The sequence below is a fragment of the Sardina pilchardus genome, chromosome 16 (genome assembly GCF_963854185.1).
Source record: "Sardina pilchardus chromosome 16, fSarPil1.1, whole genome shotgun sequence".
NCBI classification, from domain to species: Eukaryota; Metazoa; Chordata; class Actinopteri; order Clupeiformes; family Clupeidae; genus Sardina; species Sardina pilchardus.
The window spans coordinates 10718231-10737313 of NC_085009.1; the positions used below are offsets into that span (position 1 = coordinate 10718231).

Below are 19083 nucleotides of genomic sequence, written 5' to 3' on the forward strand. Positions count from 1 at the left end.
TCTGCCCACAGCTACAGTAACAGAGTCTCCTGAGGGTCCATACTACCCTGGAGATAAGGTCACTCTGAGGTGTGATATTGCAGAGCACACAGACTGGAATTGGTATTACTGGTACAGAGATGGAAATTCCATTACAAATTGGGGACGTCAGGCCATCACCATTTCCCTCCCTGATCAAGCTGGCCAGTACACATGTGAAGGGAGCAGAAGAAATAGACCAAAGACTTCCCAGCGTAGTACTGCTGCCTCTATCAGTGCAAGATGTGACTATTGCATACATTTTTAGTAATGATTATATAGTTTTTCTTTGAAAGTGTACATTTATTTATGTTTTTGTTATGCATTTGTTTGTCACAACACAGCTTTTCCAGTACCTACATTGACTGTACAACGCAGTCCTGTGTTTACTGGAGAAACAGTCACTTTGACATGTGGAATACAGCCTTCAACTGGCTGGTCATATAGGTGGAATAGGCACCAGTCATCCAAGGTCAACACCTACACCATCAGTGAAGCCACTTTGTCTCATCAGGGGGAGTATAAGTGCTATGGAGTGAGGGACAGAAGCTGGAAATCATCACATTACAGCAACACTGTTCAGCTTACAGTGAAAGGTGACATTTTTATAGGATTTCTATAGGAATTTGCTAACTTATAAAAAGGCATCATGGTATAGTGATATGGTACATTAAATAATTTATTACCTGGGCATGTCTACAATATTGTTACCAAGTTAAGTCCAGTGTGTGTGTGTCTGTCTGTGTGTGTGTGTGTGTGTGTGTGTGTGCGCGCGTGCGTGTGTCCGTGTGTATATGTGTGTACATCAATGTTCCAGTATCTATTTATCTACATGAATGTGTGTGGGTTTTTTCACTAGTTGAAGTGCAGATAACAGTGATAGTCTCTTCCTCTTCAGCATCAAAGCCCAAACTCACATTAAGTCCAGACCACCAGCTCCTCAAGAGCTCTTGCATAATCTAAACAGAACAGTTCACTTTCATTCCCCTTTGCTCCTTGTTCTCTTAATCTATTCCTCTGTTTCTGCATCTAGCGCCACCTTTGGCTACACTGACTGTAGAGCCCCAGGGTCCTGTGTTCACTGGAGAGATGGTCACTCTGAAGTGTGTGATAGAGTCTCTCAGTGGCTGGACATATAAGTGGTATAAGGAGTCTAGCACAACCCCAGTGTCTGTGGAAAACACCTTCACCATCACTGCAGCAGCTGAGTCTCATAAGGGCCAGTACTGGTGTCAGGGGGAGAGGAGAGACAGACCCACATCATCACAACCAAGCAGGAGAATTACTATTGATGTTAAAGGTATTTGTGTGTGTGTGTGTGTGTGTGTGTGTGTGTGTGTGTGTGTGTGTGTGTGTGTGTGTGTACATCAATGTTCCAGTATCTGTTATGAATGTGTGTGGGTTTTTTTCACTGTGTTGAGGTGCAGATAACAGTGATAGTCTCTTCCTCTTCAGCATCAAAGCCCAAACTCACATTAAGTCCAGACCACCAGCTCCTCACAGGAGACTCAGTGACTCTGAGATGTGAGTTGGGTGTTTCCTCTGGTTTGGTGTTCTACTGGTACAGAGACAAACAGATCTCTGATCCTGTGAACCAGACTGATGGAGACTCTTACAGCATCAGCTCTGTTAAAGTCTCTGATGGAGGACGGTACTGGTGCAGAGCTGGGAGAGGAGACCCAGTCTTCTACACTCAATATAGTGATGCAGCTGAAATAAAGGTTACAGGTTAGTAGTTTCATTAGAATGTACAATTATTATTATTTTTTAACTTGCTCTAGTCTGAATTACAGTTTTTTTCAATCGCTAACAAGCGATTGTCCATTCATTTGACACATTTTCAAAACTCTAAACACAGACTCTCACCTACAAAACACAATTGGCCAAATGGATCATTTTCCTCTCAAAAGCACATCCCATGTTCTTACACCACATTTTGTTACATATACACTAACTCATCATTTCTCTGCACACACTAACTTTACCAAAACACTGGAAACCTGACTCAAAATGAAGTTATTTTGTCAAAGAATAAAACTTGTTTTCACTTCACAAGATACATGCAGTCAATTAGAATACACTAGGTTTCAAAATACTGGCTACTGTTCACATTACAAAAACTGCATAGACTTTCATGTTTCAGTTTTACAGGTATTTGCATGCAAAACATGCAATCCAGCATTTTTAAACTAAATTTCTTGGTTGGGAACTGTATGTGCAGATGTAATGTTCACATTCAAATGCATTCCAGTAAAAAGCAAATCTTTTTTTTTTTTTTTTTTTTACTGTTCACTAGGCCTACAGGAGGTGCAGTATAAATACTGTTTACAGTAGACTATGATAGAACAGAAAAAGTTTTACAGCATTGCAGTGAACAAAATATCCATGATACACAAGAGCATTCTGAACAAAAAACAACAGCAAAAAGCCCAGATAAAGGGGGCGAACAAAAAAAAAGTACAATATTACTGTGTCTAATCTCTGCACCTGCTCCTCTCAGTGCTCCTGCACCTCTCACTGCATCTCTCACTGGGCCTGCTCTTCTCCCTGGGCCCCTTAGTCTTACTCTTCCTCGTCCAGACATTACAGTATTTGTCTTTTTCTGTTTCTGCTTCCAAAAACATCACCTCCTCTTTTTACTGTGTAAGTGTCAATGTAATAGAGACCCCTGCCACTGAGTCTAAGACAGACTGAAATCAGCTGTGGTTGGCCCAATTTACCCAACATAAATCATCTGTGTGTCAATTATTCGACTGTTGTTTATTATCAGCTGAGATATATTGCTTTTGAATTGATAACATTGCAGAAGCAGAGGTTTTTATACTGTATCTAAGGTTTGGAATATTGTTTTAACTATTGTGGGATGTTGTGTGTTAACATTCGAAAATAATACAAAAACGATCCATTATTTTGTTGGGAGGTATAGTTTGTCTGTTAAGAAAATGTAAGCATTGTGAAAATGTATTCACTGACTGCATACTGTGTGAAAACAACATGAAATGTGTGAATGGTATGGCCACGAAAAACCGATGCTGTGCTAACTGTGTTTAGAGTTTTGAAAATGTGTCAACTGAATGGACAAACGCTTGTTAGCGATTGAAAAAAACTGTAAGTGGATTCACTGTACTTTATGATATTCAAAGAAATGTGGGAGGGCCCATTCAATTCAGTTCAATTTTCTGAGGACCATTTCAATGTCAGTAACAATCATGTCCTTATGCCTTCACTGAGTGATCACTGAGTTCAATATTTCAGATGCTGGGTCCTCTAAGTTGGTGGTAGCAGTGGGTGTGGTGATTGGACTGCTTTTTGTCTTTGCTCTGGTCATTTTAATGGTCCTGATGTATCGCTCCCAAAAAGCAAAGGGTAAGAAAACAAGTTTCCATCAGCTTAAATGGACATCATGTCAGAGTTTCTCATGACATGTAAATATGCTTCAATTTAAAAAGAGAAAGGATTATGTAATGCTTATTCTAAAGTTCTCTTTCTTATGTTCAGGTTCAGTTTCAGTGACGGCAAACCTGTAAGTAATTACTGTATGTCGCACTGAATCGTAGATTGCGCAAGCGTGCGCACGTGTGTGTGTGTGTGTGTGTGTGTGTGTGTGTGTGTGTGTGTGTGTGTCGTTCTTGATTAGATGATCTCTGTCTCCCTCTAGTGTTCAGCAGCAGAGTGACAGTCACAGTCCAACCTCACAGAACAGAGTTTTAGGTACAGTAGGTCATTCCATTCAAATAATGTTTACCTGTGTTTTCTATTTTATCGATTCATTTTAAGCTATTATCTTCCTGAATCAGGAAACTGAGTCAGATCAAAGTTGAGTACAGGGAGAGTTTTGATATGTTACACTGAAAGTGGTAGTATTTTCTCATGGCTCCCACGGCAACCAGTAGAAATTATAGAAAATATACTGTATATAAACCAATGTATTATATGGACAGAATTGTGTGCTGTTGCTGGGGCCAGTGATGTGCTCTATGCTGAGATTGAGCTGAAGGATACAGACAAGGAAGACAAGAAAAAGAAAGAAGGTCTGTAATGTATGGAACATAAGCTTTATGCTTCATCAAGACATCTTAACATGTTGAATTGCCACAGTAGTGTGGATAAGTCTTCCATTGTGTGACCTGTTTGTTTTTAAACGTGTTCCAGCCAAGAGAAGTGCAACCCTGCCCCACACTCTGTACTCAATCCTGAGGCCAGTGAAGAGTCCAGGTGAGAGTATCTGAGCCATCACTGTCTACACCAATAGCTCACAGGTTGTCATCTCTGTGTCCATTAATAGCTCACATGTTTTGAATTCCATAACAACTTTTAGTAAGCAAGTCATTTATTTATTCAGAAAGCAGATTCAGACACAGCTTTCAATGAGTGCTGTACAAACTAAAATGACTCATAGTCTGTAACAACTCTGATGTCTTTATTTATGAAGTTAAAAAGATTATTTTATCCAAAGTGACACAGACTCACAACGGGGGATTCAGGAATCAAATCCAGGCCAATTGTATGTGAGGTGATGGTGACATTACCACTACTCCAGCACACCAGAGCTAACAGAGCTATTTACTTATTACATTCACTGATGGAAAACCAAACAAAAAACATTCCCATGGCCATTTTCCTCTATCATAAAACTCTCCATGGATAAGACCTAAGACTAGGATTAGGTTGTTAGTGTAGGACTAGGACTAACTCTCTCTGGTCATGATGTCTGCAGTAGTCTCAGATGGAGGTGGGGACGGGTCCAGTGATGTGACATATGCCAACGTTAAATCAAAGAAACGCAAGAAACAAGGTAAGGTGGACGCCCTGAGCACCCTTTGACTATAATTCAATATAACAAAATTGAAGCATTTTCATCAAAGTAAAAATTAAAAGCATCAAAATTGACATGGCTGACTACTCTAAGGAAGCATGCATGTTTTATTTTCTAACGTGAAGATTCAGCTGGCCCCAGTGATGTCACATATGCTGATGTGCAGATTAAGATGAAACCACTGGGCAGCAGAGGTGAGTCAGATCTCTGTCCTCTAAAGCAACAGTATGCAGTGATGTATGAGTCTCTGTTTTTAAAGGTACCTGGTGTTGGTATCTTCTTCATTTTAATGGTATTGAGTGATGAAGGTTTCCCACAAGCGACCCAGTCTATGCACAACAATGCCTGGTGATTTGATTCATAAAGCCAGTGAAAATGGAAGAAAAACCTTTAATAGCAAGCCTTGTCTTATTGACAGCTGTGCTTTTACTGATTTAGGTAAGGATTAGATAAGAGGTAGTTATATTGAGCTTGCTTGTTTTAAAGCAAATGTCCTGACTGTTGTGCTAACTTGAAGCTGCTATGTCTTTTTGTTTTATAGCTAAACCAACAAACCAACCAGAGGAACATCTGTATTCTGCTGTGAAGCCTGGTTGTTCATCAAATAAAGAATAATACATTTAAACAATAAATTAAAAACATTCAACACATTTGTGTGTAAATGAACAACAATAAGGAACCATGTTTTATTTATGACAAATTTACATCCTTAACATTAATAGTCAAAATTATAAGTCCCTGATCTTGTTATACAATTCCAAGGGGGAGCGTCTGAAAGACATTTGCCCTGCACATTTCTGTGACCTCACTACGTTTCTTGGTGTTTTGAGCCCCCTACGTTGTCTTCAAGGCAGTGCTGCCTGGAAGGCGCCAGGGTTATGGCATGGGTTAAGGTTAGGGTTAAGGGTATAGGATTAAGTGCCAACAGGTATAGGATTTAAGTCAACAGTGGCAGTGCTGCCTGGAAGACGACGTTGGGGGCTCAAAACACCATCGTGCCCTCACTTCCATGAAGTCATGCAATTTCAGTCACAACATCTATGGTCAACTTACAGTAAGAGCGCAGTACTAAATTTTGTGAGAACAGGAATTAAACACGCTGAGGCTTAAGTGTCCCACATTATCCGGATTCACCCCTATATTCAATTTAGCCATGACCTATAGTGGGCAACAAGGACTCAAAAGTTAAACGTTAAGCTAATTTGCCATATAAAAGGACAGGCAGAGACATCCAAGGAATCCATCTAATGGATAGCTATAGGTTGATTTATTTATTTTCAATATCATTAGAAACGGGATATGGCAATATGTTTTTTTGCCAGTTTTCAGATGTACGCTACAATACACTATACAATCATTCAAGCTGGGTGTCACTGATTACAAACACTTTCTAATCTTACCATAATAGTCAGTTATAGAGAGACAAGAACAGATGGGAGACTACTTCCAGTAAGGGATGTGGTTCCAAGTCAGATTTATTTATAAGTACAGCAGTGGTTCTATTGGCACACATATACTGTAGTGGTTATTACTGAATAAATGGCAACAAGGCAGTACAAATTGCAGTAACGATAACAATAAGGAAAATAAATGTGATATTAGATTTCACTGATGTAAAAAAACAAACCCTGAAAGCACATGCACAGAAAACAAAGATAATGTCAGCAGTAAAGCTTAGGCACAACCCAGTGGTGAAATTGTTTTACAGCTGGTTACATTGGTTTTCATTTTTTTTCCCTGTATAATAAGTCACTCCCGGTGTCTTTTACATGTTGTTACTGAGAGGTAGGAAATGTTTTATTACTGTGTGCAGTCATACCAGCAAACGGGTCGCAGAAGGGATGTGGGAGTGAGCGAGAAGTGCGTTACACTGCCAGCAATACTTGGACCATGTAGCAGGAACAGGCCTCAACAGTTGAGAATTTGTTCAAGGCCAATGTACCAGCTAGCAAATTTTGCACTGGCCTGACAGGAAAGGCTCTCTCTGTTTTGGCAAGAGGGCAAGGGGTGACATTAAAGCAACACTAAAGAGATTTTTGTACCTTAAAATAATGTTCCCAAAATCATTTCAGTGCATCAACTTGTAACAGGGTGAATGGCACTTCTGCATTCGCTTTGCGGCTCTCTATGGGCTATAACCGCACTATATAAGTTTACCAGATCGGGTAGCGGTTCTGTAGTACGATGGAATGAGACAAAAGAAACTACAATTTTGACTTGCTTCAATGTCGCTATACATCATACTTTCATAAAATCATGCAACATATTCTACCTTGTCTGTGGACATCGTTATTTACTGGATAAACAAATAGCGTTTGTGCGACAGGAAAAATGGTTTAGTGTTGCTTTAATGGGACGAGGGAGCTGACCCACTGCGGTGTCCAAAATGGGTGATCCACTACATTTCCTGCTCCCCTGATCCAATAATGGCGTTGAAAAAACACAAGCAGGCCGGGCTGCTCGCTCAGCACCCCTGCCAAAGCTACAATGTGTCTTGTTGCTGCTCTGTGCAGTGCAGTGGCTGTTAAGTCTGTCATAGACAGTACTAGTAGGGAACCTTTATGAGTAAACACGGTTTGTTCTTGTAGAGATGCAGCATGTCTCATAGTGCAAGAAGGACTATTAAGAGGTAACAAACCGTTTTTGGAGGTAAGAGGTCTGTGAGGCCAGTGGAATAATATACTGTAAGCACAGTGCTGTATGATACTGTAATATAAGAGCACACTTCAAGGCAGTGTCCTTTGCTTTTGGATCACTACAGGCTAAGAAGGCTTGTTCCGGTATACTGTATGTCTATGGTATTTAAAATGAACACCTGTAAACGTTAACTATCGTTGGCAGCAATATTGATGATATACCCTGTGTACATTGGAGGCAGTGATACCGACCATTTCCTAGACAAAACGGCAAGATTGTCACTTCTGGGTGCTATAGACTAGTTGGAACTGCCCACCTCAATGAACTGTACTGTAGGTTAAGACAAGCTAATGGTGGGTACAGACTGTGTTACTGTACACACAGAGATGCACAGGGAGACTTCCACCACTACATCCACTACTAAGAGAAACACTAGCTGAAAAAAGCCCCAGGGTCTTTTTCTGCATTATAACAAACCTTGTCAGTAGCTTGCTCAAAGTCCCTACATATAAAACAAAGCACTAACAGCACAGTTTGCGAACCCGGAGTTTATCACAGAAGATTGTTAAGAACACTTACCAACTCTTCCAACCCCAGCACGAATAATAGATTAACCAAACGTGACCGTACAACAAATCCTTGCAATACTGGGTTGGAGGAGCTGGCAGGGGGACTGTTGTAGAGCAAGGGGGTAGGCGAGCGTAGCCACTATGGACAGCTCTGAGGATAGAAGTTGACCACTTCAAGCTAGTTTTCCATTGACCGCCATTCATTTTGGTGTCACTTTCATAACAAATAACGTTAGATTTGAGCCTTTATATGAACCTTTTCTAGTTTTTGGTTGTGACTGGCGTCATAACCTAGTTACTCACTTTACGGCTGAATAACAAAAGTTTTTCCAAAACCAATACTAACATCAAGTAGTATGCGACTTCATGCGTCACACAGAAGAGAAGTAAACGTATTCTCTGCTAAATGAAACAGATATTATGAGAAAAAAAAAACAAGCAATTTAGAACCTTGGCTGTCCACATGATACAATGATGTTGCTCTAATGCTGTGATGTAGATTTCATTTAGTGTTTTCAGGCTAGGTGTTGGTTTGGTGTTGCATTGCATTCGTCACCTCCCCATTTAAATCTCACCTCCTTTTTCACTGTCACCCCCCATTTTAGTGTCACTTTTCTCTTCAAAGTCACCTGCTTTTTCACTGTCACCCCCCTTTTTAGTGTCACCTCTCTCTTCAAAGTCACCTCCTTTTTCACTGTCACCCCCCATTTTAGTGTCACTTTTCTCTTCAAAGTCACCTCCTTTTTCATCGTCACCTCCCTTTTTAGTGTCACCTCTCTCAAGGTCACCTCCCCTTTCCAAGTCACTTCCCTTTTCAAAGTCACCTCCTTTATCACCATCGTCTCCCTTTTCAGTGTCACCTCCCTTTTCAATGTCACCTCCCTTTTCAGTGTCATCTCCCTTTTCAGTGTCACCTCCCTCTTCACAGTCACTTTCCCCTTCAGAAACACATCTCCTTAACATGAAAAGGCACATCTTGGAAATCCCCAAAACCCCCATGCTGACCCACGCTATGTTAGTGCACCAGAATGCAGCCTGGTAGAGAGTCTTCTCACAATATTCCTGGGAGCGTCTGGACTCATAGTTGGGCTGAAATGCTCTGTAGATGAATACACTACCTGCCACATGTCAGACATGGGCACGCAGCAAAAAATAAATAAATAAATTAATAAGATATTAAGGGTCTGATTTTGTTATGCTTATATATGAATTAATTACAATAACAGGACCACAATAACAGTAACAGGAGTGGTGTGATTTTGTCACTAATATTATACCGGTAATATAAAATAATGCACGTTCGAATATAAGGACCCGACGCCGCAGGCGGAGGGGACTTTACACTTCGATAAGTGCATTATTTTCCTAGAAACGCACGGTGCGGAGTTGATTATCCCGCTTATACCACTGCTACGATCATTTTCGTTTATATTGCCGCTGTCTTAGATACAACGTTGCTGTTTTTACCGTTACATTCACATTGGCGAATTGATATTCAAGTGTAATAAGCCCAAAAAAAGGAACTATTTCATAGCCGTGCGGTATATAGAAAAATAATGCACGTTCCAAATAGCGCATCACAATCGGAAAGTAAGGGATAATGGGGATAATGTAGCCTATAGAACGCCGGTCATTATCGGAAAATAATTCCCGACAGGATGAACTGAACCCCGACGCGCAGCGGAGGGGTTTTGCTTCGTCCTGAAGGGAATTATTTTCAGGAGCGGTCATTATGCAAATATAACGGACCGGTAGAACGTTGAGATGCCCATTCAAAGTGAATGGGAGCTCCCTCAACATTCTAGAGAGCCATATAATAAGTAAGGGATAATGTATAGAACGCCGGTCATTATCGGAAAATAATTCCCGACAGGACGGACAGAACCCTGACGCGCAGCGGAGGGGTTTTGCTTCCTACTGAAGGGAATTATTTTCAGATAATGACCGGCGTTCTATACATTATTGCGCTTATTATATGGCTACTTGCCAAAACGAGAAAATAAACTTATCTCAATGTGTCTTTAGCAATGACTTGGCTACCGTTTGGTGGCTTCCGCTAACTTCTAGAAAATAAATAGTTCACCACAGTTGACAGTTGTTAGGTGTTGCCTGGCAACATACTTGGTAACTTTCAATGAAATTCCATTGCAACCAGCGAACGGCTTTGTTGCGGATTGATATGAAAGACGTGAATTAGAAGCACAAAACCCGTTGCCATTGACAGCGGCCATTATATAGGCTACTTTCACCGGTGATTATACATATTAATCACCGGTAGAACGTTGGGGAGGCCCATTCAAAGTGAATGGGAGCTCTCTCAACATTCTAGAGAGCCATATAAGTAAGGGATAACGGCCGACGAGGTGACCGGTTCGATGGAAATAATGGCTAGGTGGAGGTCTAGAACTCCGGCGACGTGCGAAGCACGGAGACGGAGTTACCTCCGCCGTGCCATTATTTCCATCGAACCGGTCGACCTCGAAGGCCGTTATCCCGCTTATCTCCCGTTTGTATTCATAACCTGTATATTTAGAACATAGTTTTATTCCACCGTTGCGTCCGTTAACATCGCTAAAACTGTCTTGACTGTGGGACTACTTTCCGCCAGATATCAACTTTCTACTTGCAGGACAAAACTGCCGTTACTAGTTCTAAATGGATGGTTGCTATGGCCAAAGGCCAGTCGTTAGTTCTAAATGGCTGGTTGCTACGGCCAAAAGCCAGTCGTTAGTTCTATCTCTCCCGTTGTCAAGCGGGCATATCCCAGGATTCTGATTAACTTTAACTTTGAAAGATCGCTACTTTTGTAGTCTAAATGGCATCAAACTAGCTACAATCCACCTCCGTCATATGCTACAATGTTACTATGGTTCTGCACGTCTGTATTTCAGCTTGGATGCAACGTGACAGTTCATTTAAACTTCGCAACGAGTTTGGCGAATTAATATTCAAGTGTGATACGGGAACTACTTCAAAGGTAGCAGGTTATACGAAGTTAATGGCCACCCCATCAGCCAATCAGAGAAGAGAATTCCATTGTTGAGGGAGATAATAAATAATAATAACTTGCAGCCCTTAGATGTGCCACATTTAATAACTGTAATAATCAGCTTGTTACACTTTCTTTTTTATTTCTTTCTAGATATAGTTTGGATGCTTTATAAGGGAAGTGTGATTTGATTGGCTCTTGAACCTAATGGTGTATGATGGCATAATTTAGAAATGATGACAGTGACCTACGAAGTGATACAGTAGTTCCTCAAGGAAGTTAGTGTTTTGTACTATCAATCACTTCTATTCATTTTCTTTCTCTTATAGGCTACTTTTGTCTTTTTCATGTGCAGATATTTTATTTATTTTTTTTATCAAATCACCCTCTCCCCCTTACCTGCAATCAACCAGCAGAATAGGAAGATGAGGATCAGAAGAACTGGGATGACACACAGCTGAATACAACCACACAGTACAACAAGCTGTATGACCATAACGAATGTCGATCCCACAATGAGAGAGATGGGGACCATGGGTTCCTTGGGACAGTCGTGCAGGTGCATCGACCCTTTACAGAGAAGGTAAGGAAAAAACTAAATATCAAAACAATTTCAAATGATCATTTCTAAGGGGTGAATTCTCCAGTCGGTGCATAAATCGCCCTTTTTTACGCGCTTCAGTTACGTGTATTCTCCCAAGGACAATTTTGAAATCAAGGCGGCCTTAATCCAATCCACCACCTCGTTAATTTAGGTTGATATGAAAACATAGAACGTGGACTTTCTCGTTGACCTTCTGAAGCATGGTGAACTGAATAGAGAATGGCCTACAGTAAAATGGTGCCATCACATACTGTAGCCTACAGCAGCCTAAAAAAGTGACCTCACAAAATGTAACTTTTTGCTTTTTTGAGGTTTATTTATCACGAGTCAAGATGTGCGTGAGGCGTATAGATTCATCATTTTAAAACCTCGCTGTTGAGAAAGTTCCAATGGCAGCTGCTTCTCTCATAATATCAATTCACGTATATGCTAACAAAGCTGTAGACTGACACCTGCAGTTTTGAATACAGTAGAGAGAATGGCAATACCAGTCTCCATTACAAACAAATCAAGAGACAGGAGAATATATAAATTGTGCAGAAGTCTGTGCAAATGTATGAATGACTTTGGAGTTGAAGTTGAAAAGAAATGGACAGATTCGACGAAGGTAGTCTATGAGATTTGGGATCATGGGTCTAAAACGCATGGTCACTGGCGAAAAATCTTATTTAAATTTAGTGGGATGTTCAGTCCACATTGGGAGTATTTTCGGTATCAAACATTCACACAGGCTAAAAAGCACCTACTATTCATGGGTTTCATCAGGTCCCTTTGCACAGGTGTATTAATCAAGCACCATGCAGTCTGCATTGATAATCAAGGTGCTTGATTGTATACACCTGTGGAAAGGGACCTGATGAAACCCATGAATACTGTAGTTAAGCGTGTCTTTCTTTCTTCTTTTTTTTTTATTTACACTGGAGAATTCGCCCCTAAATGAGCAAATTATTAATGATTGAATTAATAATTTATTTGTGAATGGTTCAATCTTATAAACCAAGTGGTTGCTGTTGGTGCTACAATGTAACAACGGAGGGTTTGATTTTATACGTCAAACAAAGAAAAAAAAAACATGGCTACTTACCCAGGATTAAGAGAATGAAGGGGGCAAGGGCAACTATGATCTGACATCTCTCTAGGGAGGAACAGACACTGTGTGAAGCAGTGAAGACTTCACTCATATGACAACTTCTTAGATGAACATGAACGTACCTATACCAATCATTGTGAGAAGGCTTTTGGTGCAGATCACGTTTTCATATAGTCTGAGTAAAGCATATAAGCAGAAGAAACTGAGGAACACAAAGATGTAGAAACTATTCAACGTTATACTGAGTGGGCCAGACAGGAAACACTGGGTCTGTCCACAGGCCACCCAAAATAGGTAGGCTACTGCATATAGGCTAAAATAACTATAGTGGCTCTAAGACACATGCGTTCATGAGTAGCCTATCCACATTGAATGAGTTCGGTTAAATATTCACAAACACTGGATGTGGTGGACATTATCAACGCTGCAATTCCTGTGCAGGTTGTGCGCTCCCGAATCACGAATTAATAACAGAAAATGTGACAAGTTCAGTATCGGCCTAACACTCTCCGACATAGCCCTTTTCATTGAAGCAGTTCGTGTGCAGTTTAGGAATCCCTGTAGCATAGCCTAGTCATAAAAGGTATTTGAAGGCATTTGGGGCGCAGGCAAAGTCTAACGGGCCGCAAATTGGTTATAGAAGATATTTCATGCTGGACTAACATAATTTCCTTGTTTTAGTGCAGTCAATGGCAGCTTGAAGAATTGGTCGATTTTGACAGCCGCACGCCGTTGTCGCAGTTTAAAGTTGAACGCCAGCTGGATTTCCCTGCCTACGTTAAATGAAAATGAAGATTGCATGAAGGAATCAACTTACATTCGAGATGAATCGTCGGCAGAGTCTGCACTGCTCTCAGTCGACTGTTTGTCAGCCAAGCTATTCGAAATGAAATGCTCCCTATTAGGCTACATGATGTCCCGTCTCTATCTGGACTGGACAATGGACGATTAACGCAACTTTCTTAGGCTACTTGAACTTAATAGACTGTAGTGGTAGGCCTAGTCACTACCGTCATTTTGTATGCGTTCCGAGTAGGCTACTAGCCTATTTTCGCATGTTCCGGTTTGTAAGAAAAAATCCCAACACGCATGGAGTTTTGGGAATCATGATGTCAGAGACGGTTCATCTGCCACACCCCTTAGGATTCAATCTAGAGGTCCAGTGTATTCCGATGGGAGAAATACATAATCTCGGATTATAACGAATCCTTTAACCCTGAATTCAGATATATGAACCTTTTCTAGCCCCATGTCTTTCTAACATTCCCACATTGAAACGGTACTTTCCGGCTAAATGAATGAGGAGTAGGCCTAGGCTAAAATAACTTTGTTCGTGATCTCTCTCTGTCTATCCCAGCTAAACGCTCGTGCAGGCCACTTGTTTAGATACAGTAGGCTATTCTATGCTAACTAGACTATTTTTGTCCTGGCTGCCAACCGCCATAATAAAAAAAGAAAAAGAAGAAGAAGAAGACTATTTTTGTTGTAGGCAGCATATGTGCAACAGTCATCATCTCTCACCTCTGGTTCGCGTGCGCGGTGTAACCTCAAATCTATCCCCCATATACAGTAGCCACTTAAAGCAACAGTAGTTCACTTTAAGTTGCTGCGGTGCTCCGCGGGTGGCAAAGTGGCGTTTCAGCTGATGGTTTCATTGGTTGTCTACAGCACGAGATGTCCACTCCCCCCCATTCAAAAATGGCTGCTGCCATGAGAGCCCATGGTTGGGTATTGATGCAGCAGTAGGGGCTATTTTGTTTGGTGTGGTCGAAGGGCATTGCATGGGGCACTCTTGGGCTGCGTTTAGACTGCAGATCGGATATGCTCAATTCCGATTTTGTGCTCATATCCGATTTTTTTGATTGCATGTTTACATCTACTTTCGCCAGTGACCCAAATCCGATCATGTGTGTTTACATTTGCCAGACACTTGAAATGGCCCGCATGCGCATGGGCTAAAAGTTTCTTGTAGGCGAGAACCAGCACAATCGTAACATTTTTTTTAATTTTTTCAGTTCAAACTAGCTTTAGACTTGAGAGCAGTGAAACTTGACCAGAACAGAGTCATACATCTCTACTCCATGAAAGTTGAAACAGAATGTAACAAATATGTTGCAGTTTGTTAATAACTTAACTTAACAGTGACATTTAGGCTACCTTTGTTCCAACCTACGCAGCCATAAAAAAGTGCGGTAGGCTACAGTTGTAACAGTATAGCGTCATTGTTTTAACAGTGCTAAAATCGTGAATCCTATAACATATTTTAACACAAAACACTACTGGCTTAAACAATGAACATCTGTTTTCATATATAATCAACAAAAAATGTCCAAATGTTTGACTGTTAAAGCTAGTTGTATGAGTGATTAGCCATTGCAGACCATACGGTATTATAGCTCACAATAACCTTTAAATAGGCTTATTTTGGTCATATCGACTTGATAAAACCTGTTATATAGTTGATGAACTGCTTATTTCTTACATGTCTGAAGCAATTGGTCCAACACTGATATTTGAAGTTGCTGTGTTAACTTTCTTTGGGTGTGATTGCGGCACATAAAAATAATCCATAACTCGCAATCATAATTGCTCGTGCATGCGCTATAAAATCAGTTCATTTTGCCAGAGACGGGTGTTACAACTAACTATTTTACTGTCTATGCAACTAACCCGCACAGGTCTAGGTCATGTATTTTATTTTCATTTAAATACATTTGCTGTGACTATATAAATCAAATGGCACTCATGTTAACTTGAAACAGATCGAGGGACTGACGAAATGAATGACATGTGATTGAAGTCTACACATTCAAATTTCACGAAGCAAATTGAAACAAACAGAACTGCAGTTGCAGTTTTAAAAATAGGCTAATAGCCTACAAATCGCGATGCTTGAATTTGGCACTTTTTTGCTTAATATCTCTGGTTGTAGGCTATTTACAGTAGACCATTCATATTTGGATGGCTATGGGCCTACGATTGTAGATAATTAGGTAGGCTACAAATGTTTTATTCTCAATCTACGGAAACGTAATAGTCTATCAAAGTATCAATAGGGCAACTTTTAACACGCTCCGCCAGCGCGCCCACTTGGAATTAACCTAACGTCACCAGGCGCAAAATTGTCACAGATTAATGACGTGTGGGACGCATTGCACTGGAATATCCGATTTGTCTGTTTAGACTGTAGACACATGCACACAAATCCGATCCATATCTGATTTAAAACCACATACGAAAGGGGCCTGTATCCGATCTGAGGAGATCGGAATTCATGTGTTTTTTTCTGTTTACACTGTCGTGGCACAGATCGGATGCGTGCCACATGAGAGCAAAAAATCGGATTTGGGTCACTTCAAATTGGCAGTCTAAACGCAGCCTTAGAGACTTCACTTTGTTCCAAAATATGGTTTCTCTGGTCCTACACTTTGTAGCCTCGAGGCCCAGGTGACCTTGATGCAATTGTTTGATGTAATAGTGTAGCAGTGAATGGGGAATGATGAAACGCTGACCACAGAGCAGGTTGTTGTGAGTTCATCGCTCATGCATAGAACTGCCTCAAGTCATGCAAGACAAATGTTTTCGATGAGTCAGGCCAGCCGTAGTGAAGAATAAGTGCCTGCACAGAGGGCCTGTCAATGTCTCGTGTCTGAGCTCCTCTAGGCTATTCTGTTTGATGAGAATACCTCCACTGTTGTGACAACATAGTCCTATACATTTCAGCCTGGTCCGTGGAGGGCAGGTAGCCGATGCATGGGAGACGTAGGCTACAGATCTTTCATGTTCAGAATCCCCATTTGCCATATCTATCAGTTTCAAAACTTCCATCCGCCATCGTAGTTAGGCTACTGATCAGCTTTTCAAAAATCGCTAGTTCGCGAACCATCATAGGCTATACTTGTTCACACAACAAATAATATCACATATTTCCATGCTAGATGTCCCGCAAATTGAACTGCACCCAGTGCCCCACCAGTCCAGCTGACGTGCGCCATTGGGGACCAAGAGAAGGACAGATTGTCTGTGAATTGTAGAAAAGTATTCCAGGTGTTATGAAATCTATCAGAGGATCTACCCCTATCTCAGTTTTTCTGTGGGTAGAGAAGCAAGGACTTATTTTATCCGGCAATGGAAAGATGGGAGATTAGCAGACTTCCATTGTCGCAGGAGGGTCTGGTGGGATGAGCCTGCCACACATGTGTGAAAACTGAAAGCGTGAAATATCTGGGTCCAGAAATGTTTCAGTGCTGGGCATGACCATGACATACTGTGCCCAATAGTAGCTAAGCCATGATGACATCTCAAACAATGTGGGTCAGTGTTTGGATAAATGGTAGCCAACCGATCCCTAAAAAAATGAAGCCTGCATCTACAGTATGTGTCTAAGGCACAGCGATGAGGTGTGGATAGAATCTAGGCTAGAATGAGATTTAGCAGAATGAGGACTTTCACAACTTGACACCACCCTTTTCGTAGTTTAGCGAATAGTATCTTCTTCCTCAATCTGTGAATAATGTTATAACTTTTGACAATAGGATGAAATCGGACGTTATGATATGTTTAGGTGCAATGAGAAATGAATAACATGGCAAAAGAAAAAAAACAATAGCAATACTGAAATTCTGAAAGAAAAATAGCACAGAAATGACCAATCACTGTTTTTATTATAGTCAAATTGCTGTTGCTGGTAATATTGATAAGAAATGGGTAGGAGTAGCCAAAATAGGATAGGATAGATTAGCCTATTCCAAATATAAAGGCACCTTTTGAACACTTAAAACAAGCAAATAAAACAGACATTATGTAAAAACAAAAACACAAGCAAATTAGAAACTTGGCTGTCCACATGATGCGGTGATGTTGCTCTAATTCTGCTTTTAAGATGTGGATTTAATTTGGTGTTGTAGTTGGTGTTGCGCTGAGTTCATCAGGATTGTTTTCAACCTCCCCATTTATATTTCAGCCTTTTCGCCGTCACCTCCCTTTTCAGTGTCAGCTCTCTCTTCAAAGTCACCTCCTTTTTCAGTGTCACCTCCATTTTCAGTGTCACCCCCCCTTTCAAAGTCACCTCCATTTTCAGTGTCACCTCTCTCTTCAAAGTCACCTCCCCTTTCAAAGTCATCTCCTTTTTCAGTGTCATCTCCCTTTTCAGTGTCATTTCTTTCCTCAAAGTCACCTTCACTTTCAATGTCACGCCCCCTTTGAAAGTTACCTCTCCTTTGAGGTTGCCTTTGAGAGGTAAATCTACTTAACATGAGAAGGCACAGCTTAGAAATCCCCATAACCACTATGGTGACCCACGCTATGTTAGTGCACCAGAATGCAGCCTGGTAGAGAATCTTCTCACAGTATTCCTGGGAGTGTCTGGACTCAAAGTTGGGTTTAAATGCTCTGTAGATGAACACACTACCTGCCACATGTCAGACATGGGCATGCAGCAGAAATAAATAAATACATAAATAAGAGATATTAGGGGTATGATCTTGCATACGGTATGAATTACAATAACAGGACCACGATAATAATAACAGGCATGGTGTGATTTTGGCACTAATATAATAACATAACAGCACAGTCCTTAGGTGTGTTCTACATTTCATAACTGTAATAATTCGTTTGTCACACTTTAATTTGTATTTCTTTTTTTCTATTAGTTAGGCATAGTGTCATGTGCTTCATATAAGGAAAGTGTGATTTGATATCACAATAGATTTCCCTTAATCACACACTGTACCTTTAAGAGGTATGATGTCATGATTTAGAAACCTATAACTAACAAGCGATTGTTCCTCAGGGAAGTATCCAATGCAACTGTGGCAGTGTTCTGTATATCATTTACTTTCATTTTCGTTCTCTTCTGCTTTTATTTGTCTTTTTCATGTGCGTATATATTTTATCAAATCATCTCTCCTTCTATCTCTCTCTCTCTCTCTCTCTCTCTCTCTCTCTCTCTCTCTCTCTCTCTATCCCATCCTCTCCACCTTACCTGAAATCAACCAGCAGAACAGAAAGCTGAGGATCAGAAGAATTGGGATGGCACACAGTTCAAGACAACCACACAGTATAATAAGTTGTATGGCTATGAAGAATGTCGATCCCACAATGAGAGAGATGGGGACCATGGGCTCCTTGGGACAGTCGTGCAGGTGCATCGCCCCTTTACAGAGAAGGTCAAGAAAAAACTAAATATCAAAACTATTTCGAACGATCATTTCTAAATATGTAACTTATTAACTTAAATGAATAATTGCTCTGTGAATGGTTCCAACAACCAAGTATTTGCTGTTGCTGCTGCAGTGCAAAAATAGAAGGGTTTCATTTTAAAAGTCACGCAGTCAAAGATAAAAAAAATAAATAAAA

The 19083-nt window shown here is 40.7% G+C and overlaps 2 protein-coding genes across 4 annotated transcripts in view; one reads left to right on the top strand and one right to left on the bottom strand.

Annotated features, from left to right (window-relative positions):
* LOC134060526 (basement membrane-specific heparan sulfate proteoglycan core protein-like) overlaps positions 1–5480 on the top strand; it is a 7341-nt gene extending 1861 nt beyond the window's left edge. The window contains exons 3-14 of the mRNA XM_062517256.1: positions 1–263; positions 363–614; positions 1052–1318; positions 1474–1746; positions 3274–3384; positions 3517–3541; positions 3677–3729; positions 3960–4049; positions 4171–4233; positions 4736–4813; positions 4960–5028; positions 5376–5480. The exon at positions 1–263 is cut by the window's left edge and continues 1 nt beyond it. Coding sequence (XP_062373240.1) covers positions 1–263; positions 363–614; positions 1052–1318; positions 1474–1746; positions 3274–3384; positions 3517–3541; positions 3677–3729; positions 3960–4049; positions 4171–4233; positions 4736–4813; positions 4960–5028; positions 5376–5449 — 1618 coding nt within the window. The 3' untranslated portion in view covers positions 5450–5480. The remainder of the gene's footprint in view (positions 264–362; positions 615–1051; positions 1319–1473; positions 1747–3273; positions 3385–3516; positions 3542–3676; positions 3730–3959; positions 4050–4170; positions 4234–4735; positions 4814–4959; positions 5029–5375) is intronic.
* A 733-nt stretch (positions 5481–6213) lies between these two features.
* LOC134060558 (uncharacterized) lies at positions 6214–14083 on the bottom strand. 3 transcript variants are annotated; one of them, XM_062517290.1, is made up of 5 exons: positions 13541–14083; positions 12846–12898; positions 12718–12768; positions 11429–11599; positions 6214–9158 (listed from the first exon to the last, which is right to left on the bottom strand). In XM_062517290.1, the coding sequence occupies exons 2-5, from the start codon at positions 12856–12858 to the stop codon at positions 8605–8607; spliced, it is 789 nt and encodes a 262-aa protein (XP_062373274.1). In that variant the 5' UTR covers positions 12859–12898; positions 13541–14083; the 3' UTR covers positions 6214–8604. The 3 variants fall into 3 exon arrangements, with proteins under 3 accessions (XP_062373274.1, XP_062373276.1, XP_062373275.1); XM_062517292.1 differs by lacking the exon at positions 12846–12898; XM_062517291.1 differs by lacking the exon at positions 12846–12898 and having other exon boundaries at positions 12718–12785.
* Between the last annotated feature and the right edge of the window lie 5000 nt (positions 14084–19083).